Source organism: Oryza brachyantha, chromosome 8, assembly GCF_000231095.2.
Source record: "Oryza brachyantha chromosome 8, ObraRS2, whole genome shotgun sequence".
In the NCBI taxonomy this organism is placed as follows: domain Eukaryota; kingdom Viridiplantae; phylum Streptophyta; class Magnoliopsida; order Poales; family Poaceae; genus Oryza; species Oryza brachyantha.
In genome coordinates, this window is record NC_023170.2 from 12,115,011 (window position 1) to 12,133,798 (window position 18,788).

The window sequence follows — 18,788 nt, forward strand, 5'->3', positions numbered from 1 at the left end:
TCAGAGGCACATACAGACCCTACTGAAACTGAACATATGTCTCTGATTGGGATTCAGGCTGTAGCTGTCCGGCCATTTCACTGAGACATGTTGATCTTGCCGACAGCCGACCAAGGGACAGAGTACACCGGCCGGTGGAATCTCTTCTCATGGATCGGTAGACGAACCAAGACCGTAGATCACATCATGGTTTGCTCACTCATTCACTCTGAATATCTGGTTATTTCTGCAAAACATGTGTAGAGATAGTGCAAGTCCCAATCAACACCCTGCGTTTTCAGAGTAAGGCCTTGCTCTTTTTTCTTTTCAATTTTTCTTTGCCCCCACAAGGCCACAAAGCACCACAGCCATGGAGCATTGGAGGCTGGCTAGGTAGGTCTTTCCTGAAGAAATTTTTTTTAACTCTTCCATATAGAAAGCATGAACGAAAGAGATGTAATGTCCATGATTGTATCGAGCTTCATGGGCCGGTATATAACAATCCTATTCTAGAGATATAGATGGAAACTAATCCTGTGATCCAACTGAGCGACGCTAATAAACTCCAATGATGTAGCATTCCACTTTGCCCTCTCAAGAACCTTGCACCTTTGGAATCCTGAAAGAGCCGGCCAGAGGCCAAAGAGAAAATATATATATATATATATATATATATATAACCACAGTCAGAGGCATTGCGTTTCAGATTCAGACGTGCAAATTAAAGAAGAGATGTGGTCATCCATGCACAGCACAGCACAGCAGAGCAGCAAGAAGATCAAAGGCAGCTCAGCCCAGCCTCACCTTTTGCTTGGTCCTGAAAAACCATGATGCTTTGGAGCTTGAACAAGTTCAGGCTGTCATGGCGAGGTGGCAGCGTTGCCGGTGGTGGCCTCTCGATCGTCGCAGGGACCCCGGCCGGCGACGGGTCAAAAGCGGAGATGATGGAGGAGTATGTTTGGATCTGCGTTGTTCTCTCTCTTTTGCGCCCGTGGGGAGCGCCGGTGCCCCAGTGTGATCAGGAGCTAATTATGCAAATCAAAAGCCTGTAGCTCCAGTTTTGTATCGTGTAACTTTCAGTTATGTACGTGGTTATTTGCTTGGTACCGTGGAAAATACTGAATAGAGAGCAATAGTATAATCTACTTTATATCGCGCTGACTCTTTTACGAATGTATATATCGTAATCAAATATTCTATCATATCTTTCTAGAATTTTACCTTTATCTCTAAAGTTTCTATTGGACCATGTTATCTGTAATTGTATATATCTATATCATTAATAGGTACCACTTGGTACAATTTCAGAGAATGCGAAAAAATGTAACATTAAATTGGACAAAATGTGAAAGAATGCTGATGAATTTGTTTATAGGGATAAATTAAATCTTATATTATAATCCTAATAAACAATAAAACAAGTAGTCTACACAATTGGGATGTAATTTTTTTTGAAAATAAATCACACCTTTAGAAGTTTGGTATAAATAATTCGCAAATTTAATAACCCGTACCAATAATAATAAAAGATCAGGGCAGCAATTGATAAGTACTTCCTCGAAAAGATGATTGATGATGAAAATTTTAAATCATTAACATAGGCAAAAAAAAAGGTTAGGATTTAATATGTGCGGATAATATTTACTCCCTCCATGTTTCATAATGGAAGACCTATATTGTAAAACGGAGGAGGAAGTAGTAAACTTATTTTGAAATACTTTTATATAAATATATTTTGATATTGTATAAATATATTTATCTCTACCACTTAGAAAACACACGTCCCCTTTTCCCATGCTCCAAGTATATTACTAACGCTATCACACTTTGTTCCTAAATAAGTACATTCCTACTTACTACTCTTTCCTCCAATCACCTTTTATTTAAATTTCTCATCATCTTACCCTCAACCATGGTCCCACCTCTAACTATTACTCGATAGGGACATCTAAATCATTGTTAACCCATTCGATTTTATCCATTTGTTATTAGAACTGTACTTAATATACTTAATATGGAACATAAGTACCTTTACTACTTTAAAAGCACGATTTCCTCCGTCATCCGTCCGTTCACCCCTCCCCTCCCCACCCCACGTCGCACGTCACCCCTCCCCTTCGCATGTGCGATCTTTGCACTAGCGGATAATTAAATTAAAGTTCAACTATACAATCAATTAGCTTCGTCGCTCAGTGGTAAGGTCCTCTTCTCTTTAAAGGGGTTCTGGGATCAATTCTCCCATGAAGCATCATTAAAAATTTAACCTTTTTATTATTGTACAAAGTTGACAAGCAAAAAAATTTCTACATATAAATATTTTATTTATGTATACAGTTTATGGACGGAAATATTTTATGTGTTTAAACTTTGTGAATAGAAATATTTTATTTATATATAATGTTTATGAATAAAAACATTTCGTTTATTTATAGAGTTTACCAATGGAACCTATTTTTCCTATATATAATTTTAAGTAGAATATTGATCTCTTTTACAGACACGAGACAAAAAGATACTTCATGAATAGTATTCTCCACAGTTCCATGCATTTTTAATTTGTTGTCTAGAAAATATGATTGGGTTTGATCTTTTAACAAAATATGGATGAAACCTGCTGTTGTCACATTTCTCCATTACGTTCTCTAAAATTTTAATTTTGTCAAAAATTTTGACACTTGGTTTTTCACCCAGTCACAACCTCTCTCCTATTTTGACTATACATGCACAATTTAGGGACTTGTTGAGTGGCATACTTACACTCGATACTCAACTCAACATATCAAATTATTTGGTGTAATCGGTTCATAAGATTTTCAAAACTTAGGAATATGAAAAGTGTCGGTATATGATAGGAATGCATGTGCAAACCGTAAGATTGAAAAACATGAAAATTTTCATGGAGTTGCTATGCAAGCCAGACAAAGGATTGAAAAAATGTGGTGGGAGAGGATTCTTTTTTCCTGTGTCCTGCCCTCCAAAAAATGAAGAAATAGGAAATTTTACCGTAGTTTCCTTTGGAATGAACGGTGGTATAGTGTTCATTTCAAAAGATTTGCATGTTCCTAGACTTCTTTGAAAAAAAAATGAGGCCCCTAATCCCAGTGAACATCTTTTTTAAACAGATTAGTTGACAAGTAATATTCATATTGATGAAATTTATCAACTAATGATCATAAACTATGGCAATGCCTCCAAAGGCCCTGATGATCTCCTTGTTTGCACACAAAATACACAAGGATCCAGCAGGAGATGGACAAAAACTTCTGGTTGCATGTGCCTCTCCCAGTACTAGCATCATGCCCCCCTTTGGAGGTTGGACTCACTTGATAACACACAGCAGAGAAAAAAAATTCACACAGGTCACTCATCAGGAGTAGACAAACTTTCTTTGATGAACATGACCAGATCTTGGCAGGGAGTAGGCCAACAATTTATCTGACCAAGACTTGGCTTTATGCCTCAATCTCAGCTCACTCCAGTGTCCTTTCCAGAGTGCCTGATTTTTATTCAGACTTCCATGTAAATTCTGTGAATCAGAGCACTGCTCCACACATTGCTACAGCCTAGAAAGCCACAGGGACAAACACAACTCTCCCTCATTTGCTTCCTTCACAGACTGGCAGTGCAGAGTTTGCAGCGACTAGCATGGTGGCTCAACTGTACCACTAGTGTTATCTACAAGAAGTACCCTCAACTAGGGCGAGACGAAAAGCACATGACTTGTAACTCGTTAGCTCGCTCAGCTTGTGCTGGCTCAACTTGTTTTACTTTCTTAATGAGCCAACCCACTCTTTTGTTTGGGATAACGAGCCAATTACAAGCTGCATCAAAGGAATTTTCTAGATTGTTTAATACTTTTGGTACTTAGAATATATGCAATCTTGATCATGCAATTGAATTTAGATTGTGTTTTTATATTTTTGCAATCATGGTAGATTTGCAGTGAAGCATCCGTCTAAATATGGTTACTCGCGAGCCTAATAGGCTAGCTCGAGCTGGCTAACGAGCCGAGCCAAGCTAACTCGCTAACCTGATGAGTTATAACGAGCCAAGTTGGCTCAGCGTCTAGCCATAACTCCAACTCTCCACGGTGCAAAGGAGAAAAATGCTATTATGCCACCTCAAAAGTAGGCTTCGCTTAAATGCCTGTTTATGAAATGAGTTTCACTAAAATGTTATTCTTAAGCGGTGTACGAACACTAGAATAACATTCTGAATGAGGTTGCCCGTGGTTCCTCCTTCTCCAGCTTCTGTTGCCCCTCCCAGCCTAGTTGTCGCCACCAAAGCAAAAGCATCAGTTTGCCGTCATTCATGGAGGCCTTGACCACACGGTTCCCATGGCAATAAAGGATGTGCCAAGTGTCATCTTCGCATGCGTGTTCGGGAGTTGGAGGATGTCAACGATGCACTTTGGGGCTCGAGGAGGCCGGTCTCCATGGAATGAGGTTGGCTGCCACAACTGGGCTTGAGGAGGCCGACGCCATGGGAGGAGGCTGGTGCGTTGAGGCTAGAGGAGGCGTGTCGGTGCCACGGGAAGAGAGAGAAAAATAGAGATAGGGACAATTCCGTTTTTTAATATGTCATACGGTATTGTAGCGTTTACACGCCACTTGAGGATGCCAGTTTAGCGATGCTCATTTTAGAGCCAGTATTTGGTCGAAGCCAACTTCTGATAATAGCATAATAATAATTTTTCTCGCATAGAAGTTAAAAGGCAGTGTAAAAAAAGTTGAGAACATGTAGGAACAGAGACCATCATCACAAAAGCAAAACTCTGCTAATTGAACTAGGATCCCTGTGAACCTGAATAATCTGCAATGCCCACCGGAGAACTAACAGTGCTGCCTCAAATTCTGCCATGCGTGCCTGGTGACATCTTCCTCCTCTTTGATGGCGGAGAAGAGGAGGATGTGGAGGACACAGCCTCCCCTGAGCTCACAGCAGTCGCCGTCGCCGTCGCCGCCATTGTTGTCTCTGCAGATCCTCTCTGAACATTGTTACCGATCATCATCAATTGCTGCATTTGCTGATAACACCTGATGATGGCATCCTAGACGGACATGACAGGCAAAGGTTATGACAGCACTAACATTATTCCCCCTGCTAGTGATGACCACGCCAAAATCTCACTATGATTACCGAAAGAGATTTGCTCCAGTCGAACAAAAAGTATTTCGAAATGCCGGTACCTCACGGTACCAAATCGTTTTTATCGTGGAATCTAACAATACGTATTCTACTCAGCTATATCCAATGATAAAAAAACGATTCAGTATCATGAAATATCGGTTAATTTTTTTTGTTGGATCGAAGTAAATCTCTTTTTGAAACTCTAACGCCTCTCTGCAGGTAAGCAGGTACTGTACCTCATCAAGGCCAACAATTCGCCAGCTAACGACCGTTCCATGATCAATGGAGATAAGCTGCATGATCTCAGTGGAGGCGCACAGCACCGCTGCTGCTGCGATCGACGATGGGCAGTGATCCAAGAACTCAGTATCTGCAGGATTTTGCTTGGTTAGATATGAACTTATTTTGGGCCGGCGGGAGTCGAATTTGTATCGAGACAGTATTTTTAGCGCATGTTCGCAGCTCATTCTGAACCAGTCATGTAAAGTACTCCCTCCGCATTTAAATGTATAACACTGCTAACTTTACTCCGACAAATTTTTAAAACTTTGATCATTAATAATTCGCTAAACATTTATATTGAGAACATAAAATTCAGTAGATTTTTCTCTGTAAGCACTTTTCAATGTTATAATTTTGTAGATATTACCATGATATTCAAATAAACAAATATGGTCAGATCTGCACATCAAAGACACAATAAAGTCAACTGTGTCATATATTTAAATATATAAAGGTAATGGATAGTTTTTAAAAAGAAAATCACTGTTATAAATTAGCCTTTGTTTGGTATATAAAATTTGACGTGCAATACCATGCATTGCAGCTAATGTCACTTGAGTTGCTTGACGGACCAGTTCCCTGATGTGCTTGCCAGTGGAATCGACCTTGTAAGCAAACAAGTACATGAAAGTGAAGGGTGTTATTGATCTCAGCCTCCAATCTAGTGCATCCAGGACTAGAAGCTCCATCCGAAAAATTGTCCTCGGCTCAAATATGTATCTTGTACCCTGTATCTGTCAATTTACAACATTGTAAATAGAGTTTTTTTACCGTCATCAAGAAGGTATCCAGATACAGTAAAAACTTGGTACCGAAATTTTATACTATAAACTTGGTCCCTCTGGGTATTTTCTCAAACCATATAATTTCTCTTGTAAATAATTATTTTTGTAAAGAAAGTAGAGTACTGTGCACACCCTCGGATGGAGATCCAATATAAGTAGACCATAAATGGAAAATTTTTTTAATAAAAAGCACTTCATTGAAATTAAAACATCAGTGTGATTGAGCAATTAGTTTAATTGCCTGTAAACATAGGATGGATGGCACTAGTGTTTCCTCCATCTTGGCAGCCAGGGAGAGGCAGGTAACTGCAAGCAGCTGCATTGCCCATCCATTATTAACCTGCAGTTCACATGGTAAACACACAAAGTACTAACATTAAAGACTAGAGCAAGGATCCAGAAATCAAGGGAATGGTGTTTGTACTGTTCTCTTGCAGTCCTTGACAACACCCTGCTAGCTAGGGCTAGCCAGCCATCCATCTTCACTGACAAGAGGAGTCATGGTATATACTCTCCCCTATGTACTCCCTCTGTCCTAAAAAAACAATTCTTTGGTTTTCGTGCACAGCGTTTGATCATCCGTTTTATTTGAAATTTTTATTAAAAATTAAAAAAATTAGTCACGCATAAAGTACTATTCATATTTTATTATCTAATAAAAATAAAAATATTAATTGTAAAACTTTTTTAAATAAGACGAAGAGTCAAACATAGTATGAAAAACTGACAAATTGATTTATTTTGGGACGGAGAGATTACGTCACATAACATAACTGAACAAGATGCATGCATCAATTGCATCATTGCATGGTCCTTGTGGGCACCTTTAATCTTGAAATGAAGTATGTGCCATGATGACCACCTTGTACTAGTGTACCATGTAGATTTTAATTTCATGTTTATTGATTGCCACATGATCATCAGCATATAATTGCATGATTGCCTCCCAAGGCATTTTTTGTTTGGTTAATAGGTTTAATTTTGGGAGAGATGTGGCTTGAGAGGGTACTGTCCGAGGAAATTAAGAGGGGCGGCATAAATTTGTTGCAGATCAGTTAATATCATGGTTCTGTCCTACAACAGCAGTTAATATTAGGTTTCTGTAGTGTATAATTATACCGTCATTTATGATGATTAGAAAGAATGTAGCATCGCAATAGCATTTTACATACCACAGCTTGCAAAGTAATTTGATTGTTACCTTCGTCCTAAAAATTTTCTATAATAATATTTTGAGACGATATCCTCCTACTATTAGGTGTAAGGTGTAGTTATTCCCTTCCCTTCATGTCTAAGATGTAAAAAAATACCTTCATACGTGTTTTTCTTTCACCCAGCAATACATAGATTGTATCGTACATCTGAGATTTAATGGTGTAAATTCTTTCCGCTGTGTGAGTGTAAAAACATGTATGATAGGTGTTTTTGTACTTTAAACGTGAAGAGAGTCAATACAGCTGGTAGTAAGAATTATCATATATATATATATATATATATATATATTTGACATTGGTTAGTTTTATTATTACTACTCATGGTTCAATTGTAAAAAAAAATTCTACTCATGAAACTACATGTATTTTGGACATCAACACTGATAGTATATACTATATGAAGTGCAATATTTAAGCGACAATTGTATTAAAATATCATTTATGAAACCTCATAAATATAGTAAAATACAATACTATATATATATATATATATATATATATATATATATATATATATATATATATATATATATATATATTTGGCCAGACTTAGGGCACGTACAAAGGTGTCTGTTAGCTGACTCTCTCAATCGCCACGTAAGCAAATTTGGTGATGTGGAGGAAAGAGAGGGAAGGAGAGAGAAAAGCGGTTGCCATGCATGGCAACAGCTTAGAGTCGACTCTTAGCATTTATTAAAGGAAACTTTCTTGCATTAGAATGTATAAAAAGGAAACTAGCTTAATAAAAAATTATTTTATTGCATTAATGAAAAAACCACATTTGACTATACCTTTGTACGTATCATTATAAAATAAACTCTGCTTGATGAAGTAACTTAAGATAGAGTTCACAACGAGCTCTACTTTTAAACATGCCCTTATGGTTCTATATATGTTATATATGTTATATGTTAAAGATCGAAAGTACTTCCTTATTACGAACTGATTAGAAATTAGCAAGGATTCTTGATATGAAGATCGAATGGCTACTCTCGGTTCGAGATTAAGATTTAGCACGGATATGCTCCTTTTTTTAGTTTAAATATCAAGAAGTAGTATGAAAACGGTGGTCCAATTAATCGAATATGAGCTGTGTGGACGTGTGGTGCGCGTGTGGAGTGAGATGATAATATGCCCATATCAAATAATTGGAATGTTGCCCTCGTCAAGATCTAAGTCCTATTTTATGTTTTTTATTGAACGCCGTTGGGCTTTTGGTTTTTATTCAAAAGTTTTATATAATCATTAATTATTTTATTATGATTTGATTTATTACTAAAAACTTTAATTATGTCTTATATTTTTTATATTTACACCAAAATTCTAAAGATGATTATTTGGCTTTTCTTCTGCCACCACCGCCAACACCTTATTTTTTTATCTATACACTATTAATTTTTAAAAAATAATCATGGATTCTATATATTAACCGTTACCACTAACTCTACTTATTATGAGAGAAGAAAAAAACCACGAGATTAATAGACTCATATATCAATAACAAATAACAAATATATGTAACAATTCAAATATGACACATAAAAAAATAATGTTAATAATATGCTATGATATTTTTTAAAATTAAATCCCGTTGCAACGTATGGGCAATCTGCTAGTTCATGAAAAAAGTCAATCAACATATTTCCAAATGAAAAATAATTTATGTATAAAACGTTTATATGCTTGTTCTTAGTGATCTTGGCTAGCCAAAGGTGATAAATAAATATGATAAAAAACCAAAATGTACTCTAAAAGTTTAAAAATTACAATTTTGGTTTAATCAGAAGCAGAAGCAAAAAAAGTGGGTTATAATAAAATAAACGGTCATAAAAGCCAATGATCTTTATATATACACAATATGATAAACTCCGTCAGAGTATACATATCTGAGATTGACCACGAGGAACACGCAAGTATAGACACTAAAATATTAAAATATTAAGTATTAATTTTTATGTGAGTCGTCTCCAAAATCGGCCGAAAGTAAGCAATTTTTCCTTAGATTTAAGTAACTCCGTGAAAAAAAATATTGTTTTTATGAGTGAACCGTATAACCGACAGAAAATACACCCATCGTATAGGATAGCTCTAGTGTAAGTAGATATATATACTGTCTAACTGAACGTATGCATGCGTGTTGGGATGATTAACCTATACGTACAAATGTACGTATATACGTACGTACCGGGAGACGGTGGAGGGAGAGGAAGCGGTCCATGTAGCTGACGGCGAGGTACGCCGTCACCGGAAGCAAACCATACAACTCTCTCACCTGCAGAATTAACACCACGTGCATATATGCTAATTAGTTACATTGTTCTAATCGTATCCTTGTCCTAAAATAATGACTAAATTAATTGCCATTTTGTAGCCTAAGTTAATTTGGAGTTTAAATTGATCCAAATATTCTTTATTAAATAAGGGATGGTTGAGTGAGACAATAATGACCGAGTGTGAGGTACTAATTAGGTAGAAAGAAATTGGAACGAGATTATATTAATTTGAGAAATAGTACTCTATTGATTATTTATTTTTGGAACGAATTTTGTATCAAAGTGGTATGGTATTAATTTGGGGTAGTATGTTATTTTGGAATTGATAGAACAAGCACTTTTTTATCCATTAACTATATATTAAGGTTTAATTTGGGATTAGAGATTCTCTGTTTTATATTATAAGACCTTCTAGTTTTAACTATTTATATATCTAGATTCATTAACGTACATACGAATCTAAATCTAAGTGAGGTTGTAAAAAAAATGGAGGGAGTAATAATTAATTAGCAAAGTTTAATATTACATTAAGCCACCTTTAGTATCCAATCGACGGAGTCGGCGCGGGCGGCGAGGTCGACGGGCAGGCCGGACTTGAGGCTGCCGGGGTAGTCCTCCCGCTGCGAGTGCGAGTGCTCCGCCTCGCCGCCGATGAGCTCGGCCATGGACTCCTCCTCCTCTTCTCCAGCCACCCCGTAGGCGCCACCAGCACAGCTACCAGCAGCAGCCGGCGGCGCCGTCGACGACGACGACGTCGGCATCGTCGACGTCGCCACGGTCCCCTGCACCTGGAACTGGATCAACGGCCCGGAGGTGTCCTCGGTGCAGAGGAGGTACGCCGCGACGTCGTCGTCGTCGTCATCGATGGCCACTGGCACCCCCATGGCCGCCGGGCCGACCCACCACCGTCAGCTAGCTAGCTGGACGTGGCTAGCTAGCCGTCTAAGAGCCAGGGAGTGAGAGAAGCCATGGCGATGGTCAGTTTTCGTATGTCAGGTTAGGTACGGCGAAGAAGTGGAGAAGACGGCGGGGGTAGTGGTACGTAGTGGGCTTGTTTGGTGGTGCAGAGCAGCAGCAGTGGTAGCTAGCAATCTAGCACGAGTCCAGAAAGGGCTTAGTTATGTAGGAGTCCATCCGTTCCATCATCTGTACCATACTAAAAAGACGAGTGGTGGTGGCACTAGACTCAATGACGAGTGGACCCCGCGTGAACCCGAAAAAGCCTACAAAGAGAAGGGGGGTACCGACTGCCGCTGGAGAGGGAGGCTGCGAGGACACCAGCCGCCGCGTGGGTCGCCGCCGCCGTGAGGCCGCTCGATGGTGAGGTGCCGCAAGACAGTGCCACCGGCGAGCAGAGGAGGCGAGAGGAAGGAGGAAGGGAAGAGGGGCGCTGGCGTGGGCCAGTCAGAGTACATGCGCCGGCGAGAAGCCGAGCGCCGCCGCGACGGGCGAAGATAGCTGGAGGATAGGGAGATGGAAGCGCCAGAGGCTAGGGTTAAGGTTTCAGGCGACGGGCCGCTGGATCGTGAGGTTTGTTCCCCTGTCTCGCCGGCCGACCATCTGATCGCCCAACCCTAGATCGGACGGTCAGGAATAAATGGGCCAAATACGACCCATGTGGGCGCACGAGAGGAGGGGGATTTTGCGGCCCAGGCACAGGTTGCGTCCTGAGTACGAAAGGGTGGTCACGTGATGAGTAGAAGGCCGAACCGAAAGTTGAACTAGAAAAAATCTAAATTAGACCCCGACCAAAGGAAATATAAAATCTGTATTAATGATATTTTTAAAATATAAAATCCTGTTGCAACTTCCTCTTTTAATTGATGTGAATGGTATATACACTATAAAATTACCTCAACTGAAGAAAATATTAAAATCTATATTATGATATTTTTAAAATATAAAATCATGTTGCAACCTCCTATTTTAATTGATGTGAATGGTATATACACCAAAAACTTATGTGTATGTGAGATTAATATGCTTATATTGATAATAACATATTAACGATACTTTTAAAAATAAAATCCTGTTGCAACACATGGACAATTTGCTAGTATTAGTGACGTGTCGATGCATTGCAACTTGCAACGGAACTAAATTTACCAAGAAAATATTTATCCTAAAGAGCAAATTTTATTTCTAGTAAATATTTGTCTTAAAGAAAAAAAATGTTTCTAGTATAGTAAGGGTGTGTTTCGTTCTAGGGTTGGGTTGGGTTGGAGCCGATCTATTTCTAACCCTGTTTGGTTTGATGATAAGTGAAATGTGTTGGACCCAGAAGAAGAATATTCCTCCCAGATTGGAGTCCAATTCGTCCACCAAAATCGGCCAGACCGAATAAACCCATAAGGACGAAACCAGTGTCGTCAGTTCCTGTGTGACGCATGCCACTCCCCGCCGCCAATGCCTCCACTGCGCGGGCACCTGTCCCAAGCGCAAGCGTCTCCGCCACACCGGCTTCCCTCCTTCTCACTGCCGGCTCCTCTCCTACCGCCTCTAGTGCCGCCACCGTGCCGGCTTCCCTCTTCTCCGGAGCCGTCTCCTCTCCATCCTTCGGCGCGGCCGCAGCGGCTTCTCCACAGCGCAAGGCATCCACCACGCCGACTCCTCTCCTCCCCGGTGCCAGCGCCCCCGCCACGCCGGCTCCTCTCCTCCCCGGCACTAGCATCTTCGCCCACACTCACTCCTCCGCCATGCCCGGAGAGGAAGAGGACAACGACGGCGATGGTGAAGGGAGTTGTGCCCGCATCAGAGCTGTCACCCACCGAGATGGATGAACGGGGACCGGATAAACGTTTTTCATACCATCCCTCCAACAAAACAAAAAATAGAATCAAACTCATTCTCTTAACCAAATAGAAAAATAGAACCAACTCATCATGCAATCCAGGGAAATATCCAACTCATCCAACCTCTCGTCCACGAACCAAACACGTCCTAACCTAACCAACAAAACAAATAAGCTTCTGAAATAATACCATGAATTGGCCCACTGGAATCTAGTGGCATCCTCCTTTCAGTTTCTTTCTATCTTCTTGTTAATTTCTTTGTTTGCTACATAGCGCACCACCACTTGTTGCAGCGGCGGCATCTGCACCAGCAGGCGTCTGTGGCGTAGGAAGCAACGGCGGCGACGGGGATCGGGCTGCGTCGGCGCAGGAATTTGTTTTTAGCTCAAATTAACTTAAAAGTTTAGGAAGCACGTACGCTAAAATCGTTTTTGTCTCTTTTCCTCTTTTGGTTTTACAGGAACGAACTGAGCCTTAGATACCAAACACATAGCAACTATATATGCATAAAGTAAATGTAAAACATGTATAATAAAACATGCATAATACTAACTTAAGAAATAGGAGTACTAGATGTGGAACCAGCATGATAATAAATAAACAGTGAGACTGAAATTAAATAAAATAATAATCACATTGCAATGTTACCCAGCTGAAAGAAATATATAGATTTATTCCATCAGAGAGGAAAGAAGTCACCGAAGCGGCAAACTGGAAGAAATTCTTCACGGTTTCTCGAGTTCCAGGATTATTTACACTCGTAATCGAGGGACTCGATTTACACTGCTATTAGAAGTTGGGGCACGTTTCATAACCGGTTTTGCGTTTGAGGAACGTGAATGAAATTCGACCGACATCTGAGGGACCTAGTGTAGACTTTTCCCTATGGATTGATCAGAAAACGAGAAGCCCAGGCGGTCCCCGTTTCGATGGGCCGTAACACTCACGGCTCGATGGGCCGGGCCCAAATCGCGACCCGCACTTCCTCCTTCGCAGGAGACGCGACTCGCAACCCTAAACCTCCCCTACTCCACGCCGCCTCCGCCGCCGCCGCTCTCCTCTCTTCTCCCCGCGCCGCCTCGCCTCGCCGCTCCACTCCGATCGACAGGGCGTCCCCTCCCGCGGCGAGGTACCTCCCTCCCCCCCCCCCCTTCTCTCTCGACCCATCTCGCGGTGCAATCCACCTGTGTAAAATCCGGAGCCGGATCGGTAGTACGTAGCGATTTCCTCGCCTAGCGTCGTAGCGAGCGCGATTCCTCTGGTTGTTTGCTCTTTTCACTGATCCATATCCATGCAACGATTTGGTGGTGGTGGTGCTTTGCCCATTGTGCTTCCATAGGACACGCTTCATGTTTTAGGGAAATTTTGTTCCGTAGATTTTGTTTTATCGGTTTGGTTAGTGTTCATCCACCTTGTTTTTCATGTCAGGGTTAATTATAATATTGTGTCATTTTTCTTGATTATAATTCTTCACCAGAGCTTGAAGCCAGCAGAAGTAAAAGAAAACGAGCAGCAGCCATGGCATCCCGTTTCTGGGGACAGGTACTTACTTGCCTTTTGATACGCGCCAGCACTGAAGCTTCTTTGCATCAATATTGCAGTAATAGGTAGTACTATAGAACCAGTTTGCGATAATTTTATACCTCTTGTGTGGATCTATCCAACTGTAGGGAGACAGCGACTCCGAGGAGGAAGAGCAGGATATCGAATCAGAATCAGGAAGTGAAAGTGAAGATGAAGGCGGTGATGCCGGGGGGCGCTCCGGAAACCAGAACCGCTATTTGAGGTCTACTAACGCGAGCGACAGTGACGAGTCAGATTCTGGTCAGCGTGTCGTTCGCTCCTTGAAGGATAAGCGCAATGAAGAGTTGAAAATTACTGTTGATCAGATGCGTAATGCAATGAAGATCAATGACTGGGTGAACTTGCAAGAGAGTTTTGAGAAGCTCAACAAGCAGCTTGAGAAGGTGGTTCGTGTCAACGAATCCACCACAGTTCCAAATATGTATATCAAGGCTCTTGTGTTACTGGAGGACTTCCTAGCTGAGGCACTTGCAAATAAAGAGGCCAAGAAGAAGATGAGCAGCAGCAACGCAAAGGCACTCAACGCGATGAAACAAAAACTAAAGAAGAACAACAAGCAGTACGAGAACCTGGTCCATGAGTGCAGAGAGCATCCAGAGCGTTTTGAGGATGATGATTTGGAAGACAAGGATGTGGATGATGACACAGATGATTTGGATAGTGATGCAGACATCGAGGATCCTGAAAAGATTGCTATGTCTGAATCAGAGGAGGAAGGAGATGATGAGGAGGAGGGTGACCAGGATGGTGGAGCCTGGGAAAAGAAGCTGAGCAAGAAAGACAAGCTTATGGACAAGCAGTTTTTGAAAGACCCAAGTGAAATTACATGGGATATTGTTGATAAAAAACTCAAGGAGATTGTGGCATCAAGGGGTAAAAAAGGCACAGGGAGGGTTGAGCGTGTTGAGCAGCTGACTTTTTTGACCCGTGTGGCAAAAACACCTGCTCAGAAACTTGAAATTCTCTTTCATGTTATTTCTGCCCAATTTGATGTGAATCCTAGCTTACTAGGTCACATGCCAGTTAACATGTGGAAGAAATGTGTTAATAACATGCTTCTTGTGCTTGATATACTGCAACAATATCCTAATATTGTAGTAGACACTTCCGTGGAGCCTGACGAGAAGGAAACTCAGAAGGGTGCTGACTATGATGGAAAAATCCATGTGACGGGTGATCTGGTTGCATTCCTGGAGAGACTGGATTCTGAATTTTTTAAAAGCCTGCAGTGCACTGATCCATATACAAAAGACTATGTTCAAAGGCTCAGGGATGAACCTTTATTTTTGGTTGTTGCACAGAATGTCCAAGATTACCTCGAATGTGTCGGTAACTTTAAGGCTGAAGCTAAGGTTGCACTGCGTCGTGTTGAATTGGTTTATTACAAACCTCAAGGAGTATATGATGCAATGAGAAAGCTGGCAGAACAGGATGAAGAAAGTAGGGAGGATGAAGATGCAGAGGCTGACGAGGAGCATCAAGGAACTGATGACAATAGGGGGCCTCCACCATTTGTTGTGATCCCTGAGGTTGTGCCTAGGAAGCCTACTTTTCCAGAGAGTGGCAGAGCTCTGATGGATGCGTTGATGTCTGTGATTTACAAGTATGGAGATGAAAGGACCAAAGCCCGCGCAATGCTATGTGATATCTATCACCATGCTATCTCTGATGAATTTTATGTGGCTTCTGACTTGCTTTTAATGAGCCATTTGCAAGATGGAGTTCAACTCATGGACATATCGTCACAGATATTGTTCAACAGAGTCATGGCGCAGCTGGGGCTGTCTGCTTTTAGGGCTGGTTTGATAATCGAAGCTCATGGTTGCTTGTCTGAGCTATATTCAACTGGGAGAGTGAAGGAGTTGCTTGCACAAGGTGTGCAGCAAAGCCGATACCATGAAAAAACTCCTGAACAGGTTTTCTTCTGAACTTTCTGCAATATGTACTGCCTTTTTCTCATATTACCTGTACACATGGCACTTCACCTCACAAATCACAATACAGTTGTTTTGTCGGAAAGAGATCACCGTAAATAACATCCTGCACTGGAATTAGCTATCATTGTCGTATTTCTAACATGTATATTGTATATGTTCTTGCATTTCTCCACCATATGTTTATTATTATTTTTGACTTGTTGCTGTGAGAGTAGAGACACACCTAGCACTGTTTTAAGGTTTATCTCTTTTCTCTTTGAACTTGGACTGACATGAAGGTTATTGGGCTCTGTGGGATGGTCTGCTAGGCTAATTTTCTTTCTACCTGTCTAATCGCTGCTAATCATGTAGATTGTGGAATAGCCAGCGATAAGGCGAGGTTTGGTTGCCTAACGTGACCTTGCCGCCTTAACAACCATGGTCTACATGGAAATTTATTTGCCACTTTATTTTTGTTATCTTGACCTAGAAAATTTTGAGATATATGCTGGACGACTGTAGTAATCCCAGAGCTGACTTTATTCTAGTTAAATTATTTATTTATTCTTGAATGGTAGTTTAACGAGGTGCTATACATCTTTTGCCCTTTTGATCATAAGTGCTAATATCGTTATTGCTCTAACCTGCAGGAAAGGCTTGAAAGGAGAAGGCAGATGCCTTACCATATGCATATAAACCTTGAACTTTTGGAAGCTACACACTTGATTTGCGCCATGCTGATTGAAGTCCCCAATATGGCTGCCAGTACATATGATAAGAGGAGATTTATGAACAGAACATTCCGCAGGCTTCTTGAAATCAGTGAGAGGCAGACTTTTGTTGGGCCGCCAGAAAATGTAAGGGACCATGTAATGGCTGCAACGAGGGCCCTCAGCAAGGGTGACTACCAGAAGGCTTTTGATGTCATTAACTCGCTGGAGATCTGGAAGCTTTTGAGGAACAGGGAGCATGTTCTTGAGATTCTGAAACTTAAGATCAAAGAAGCAGCTCTTAGAACCTATCTCTTTTCATACTCTTCTTGCTACGAGTCCCTGAGCCTTGGCCAGCTCACTACAATGTTTGACCTTAGTGAGCAACAAGCTCACAGCACTGTTAGCAAGATGATGATGCACGAAGAGCTTCATGCCAGCTGGGATCAACCAACCAAGTGCATTATTTTCCACAATGTTGATCAAACTAGGCTTCAGGGACTACTCTTCCAGATGGCTGATAAGCTCTCTGTCCTTGTCGAGAGCAATGAGAGGGCATATGAGGCTAAAACTGGTGGTACCCTTGAGGGGGCACCGCCCAGGCGCAGGGGTGATGCTCAAGACTCATCCAACATGGGGAGGTGGCAGGAGAACTTCCTATCATCACAAGGGCGGCAAGGCGGCGGGAGGTCTGGCTATGCTGGCAGAGGTGGAGGCTCTGGAAGAGGTGGTGGGTACCAGAGGGACAGGGGTAGTCAGGGTTCCCGTGGAGGTTATGGTGGTGGTTCACGCTTCCAAGATGGAAGGTCTCGCATGCAGTCCGGTTCAATGGCAAGAGGAGGTGATGCTGGTGCCCGCATGGTGAGCCTGAACAGGTCTGGGAGAGGTTAGAGGACAAAGTTCTCCAGGACAGTTTTTAAGGCCAAAGTAGAAGTTTTGAAGCACTGACCAAGTTTCTTGCATTTTTGAAGTCTCATCTGTTCTGAACCCTTGTTTTCTTGATCTCGTTGCAACTTAAAAACTGGTCTTTAGTACCATGGGAGTGAGGACCATGTATTCACTCCTATATTTGATATCATGGTGCCACTATTTTCTACTGTTATATACTTCCAACCTCGCGTTATTTGTTTCTGGGATGTGTGATTGCGTTGTTGGATTTTGAGCTGGGGTAGTGTTGTACCTGAAGGTCCATGGCTGAACACATGAAGCGATATTGTGATTTCGTATTGCCAGCTACGCGGCTGCGCCTATTTGTGGATTATGGGATTTCGCATATGCCAGCCGTTTGCTTCGGACTTTGTTTGCATTTTTTTTATTTAAGCGTGTTTCCTGTTACTCCTTAAATAAGCGTATTTTATTTAAGATTATTTATTTTTTGAGAGGAAGCGTTTCCTCTGATGCTAGGCCTTGGTTGATGGCCAACAGATTACGAGCTTGCCACTTTACCTGTGGCTAAGATTTATACCTCCATCTTTCCACTTATACTTATAAGCTAAAATTTAAATTTTTTAACTTTAATATTAAAGTTAATTTTAAATTTTTTTCATCAAAATTTATTTTCTAGCTTTAGCTTTTAAATTGCTAAGAATACATATACAGAAATTTTATTCACAAATTGTTTTTCGTTTGAAAATATGTCGTTTGGCTTCTTACTCGAAAAACCGAAACAATCACCGAGCTAAAGAAAAGCATGAACGTAAGATCAATAGAACCCTATTCAACTTCATATCATGCCCAAACTTCATCTATATAGGATTGGTCGGTAAGCCCTCGAGGTTGTGATGATCACAAGAAAGTTTGTGAAATTCTTGGCTTCGCCTCCTCGAAGGAAGACACAAGATAATGAAGTGAGAAAACCGGTTGAAATTAGCCTGACTTCCTAGAGAATTCCCTTAACGGAAACGTATAATTCTTGGTGGAGAATCCTATAAACAAATTGTTTGTCTTCGTCTCTATTGTGCTTTTTCCATTATTGTATTTTATATTGCTCGGTCTACTTTGTGGTTAATTGATTTTGTTAGCGATGCATCTTCCATCACATCTTGGTTCAATCTAAATTATTCACCGGACATTCTAAGTCTAGACAAGAACTAAAGTCCTTTCAACATATTTTTATGTTTTCG

The 18,788-nt window shown here is 41.0% G+C and overlaps 2 protein-coding genes across 2 annotated transcripts; one reads left to right on the forward strand and one right to left on the reverse strand.

Annotated features, from left to right (window-relative positions):
* Positions 1-4,630: 4,630 nt before the first annotated feature.
* LOC102720453 (cyclin-D1-2-like) lies at positions 4,631-10,674 on the reverse strand. The gene is made up of 6 exons (XM_040527004.1): positions 10,200-10,674; positions 9,576-9,662; positions 6,418-6,516; positions 5,924-6,125; positions 5,346-5,479; positions 4,631-5,029 (listed from the first exon to the last, which is right to left on the reverse strand). The coding sequence occupies exons 1-6, from the start codon at positions 10,545-10,547 to the stop codon at positions 4,826-4,828; spliced, it is 1,074 nt and encodes a 357-aa protein (XP_040382938.1). The 5' UTR covers positions 10,548-10,674; the 3' UTR covers positions 4,631-4,825.
* Positions 10,675-13,489: 2,815 nt separating this feature from the next.
* LOC102707233 (eukaryotic translation initiation factor 3 subunit C-like) lies at positions 13,490-17,796 on the forward strand. Its single transcript, XM_006659341.3, has 4 exons — positions 13,490-13,584; positions 13,933-13,997; positions 14,126-15,955; positions 16,606-17,796. Exons 2-4 carry the CDS (start codon positions 13,974-13,976, stop codon positions 17,554-17,556), a joined length of 2,805 nt encoding a protein of 934 aa, XP_006659404.1. The 5' UTR covers positions 13,490-13,584; positions 13,933-13,973; the 3' UTR covers positions 17,557-17,796.
* Positions 17,797-18,788: the final 992 nt, after the last annotated feature.

Excerpts from the sequence above, each read along its gene's own strand:
- LOC102720453 (XM_040527004.1), bottom strand. The coding sequence starts at position 10,547 with ATGGGGGTGCCAGTGGCCATCGATGACGACGACGACGACGTCGCGGCG. Across the intron at positions 9,663-10,199 it reads CCGTCGATTGGATACTAAAG|GTGAGAGAGTTGTATGGTTT; the intron begins GTGGCTTAATGT and ends TTAATTCTGCAG. Across the intron at positions 6,126-6,417 it reads CATCCATCCTATGTTTACAG|ATACAGGGTACAAGATACAT; the intron begins GCAATTAAACTA and ends GTAAATTGACAG.
- LOC102707233 (XM_006659341.3), top strand. The coding sequence starts at position 13,974 with ATGGCATCCCGTTTCTGGGGACAG. Across the intron at positions 13,998-14,125 it reads CATCCCGTTTCTGGGGACAG|GGAGACAGCGACTCCGAGGA; the intron begins GTACTTACTTGC and ends ATCCAACTGTAG. Across the intron at positions 15,956-16,605 it reads ATGAAAAAACTCCTGAACAG|GAAAGGCTTGAAAGGAGAAG; the intron begins GTTTTCTTCTGA and ends TCTAACCTGCAG.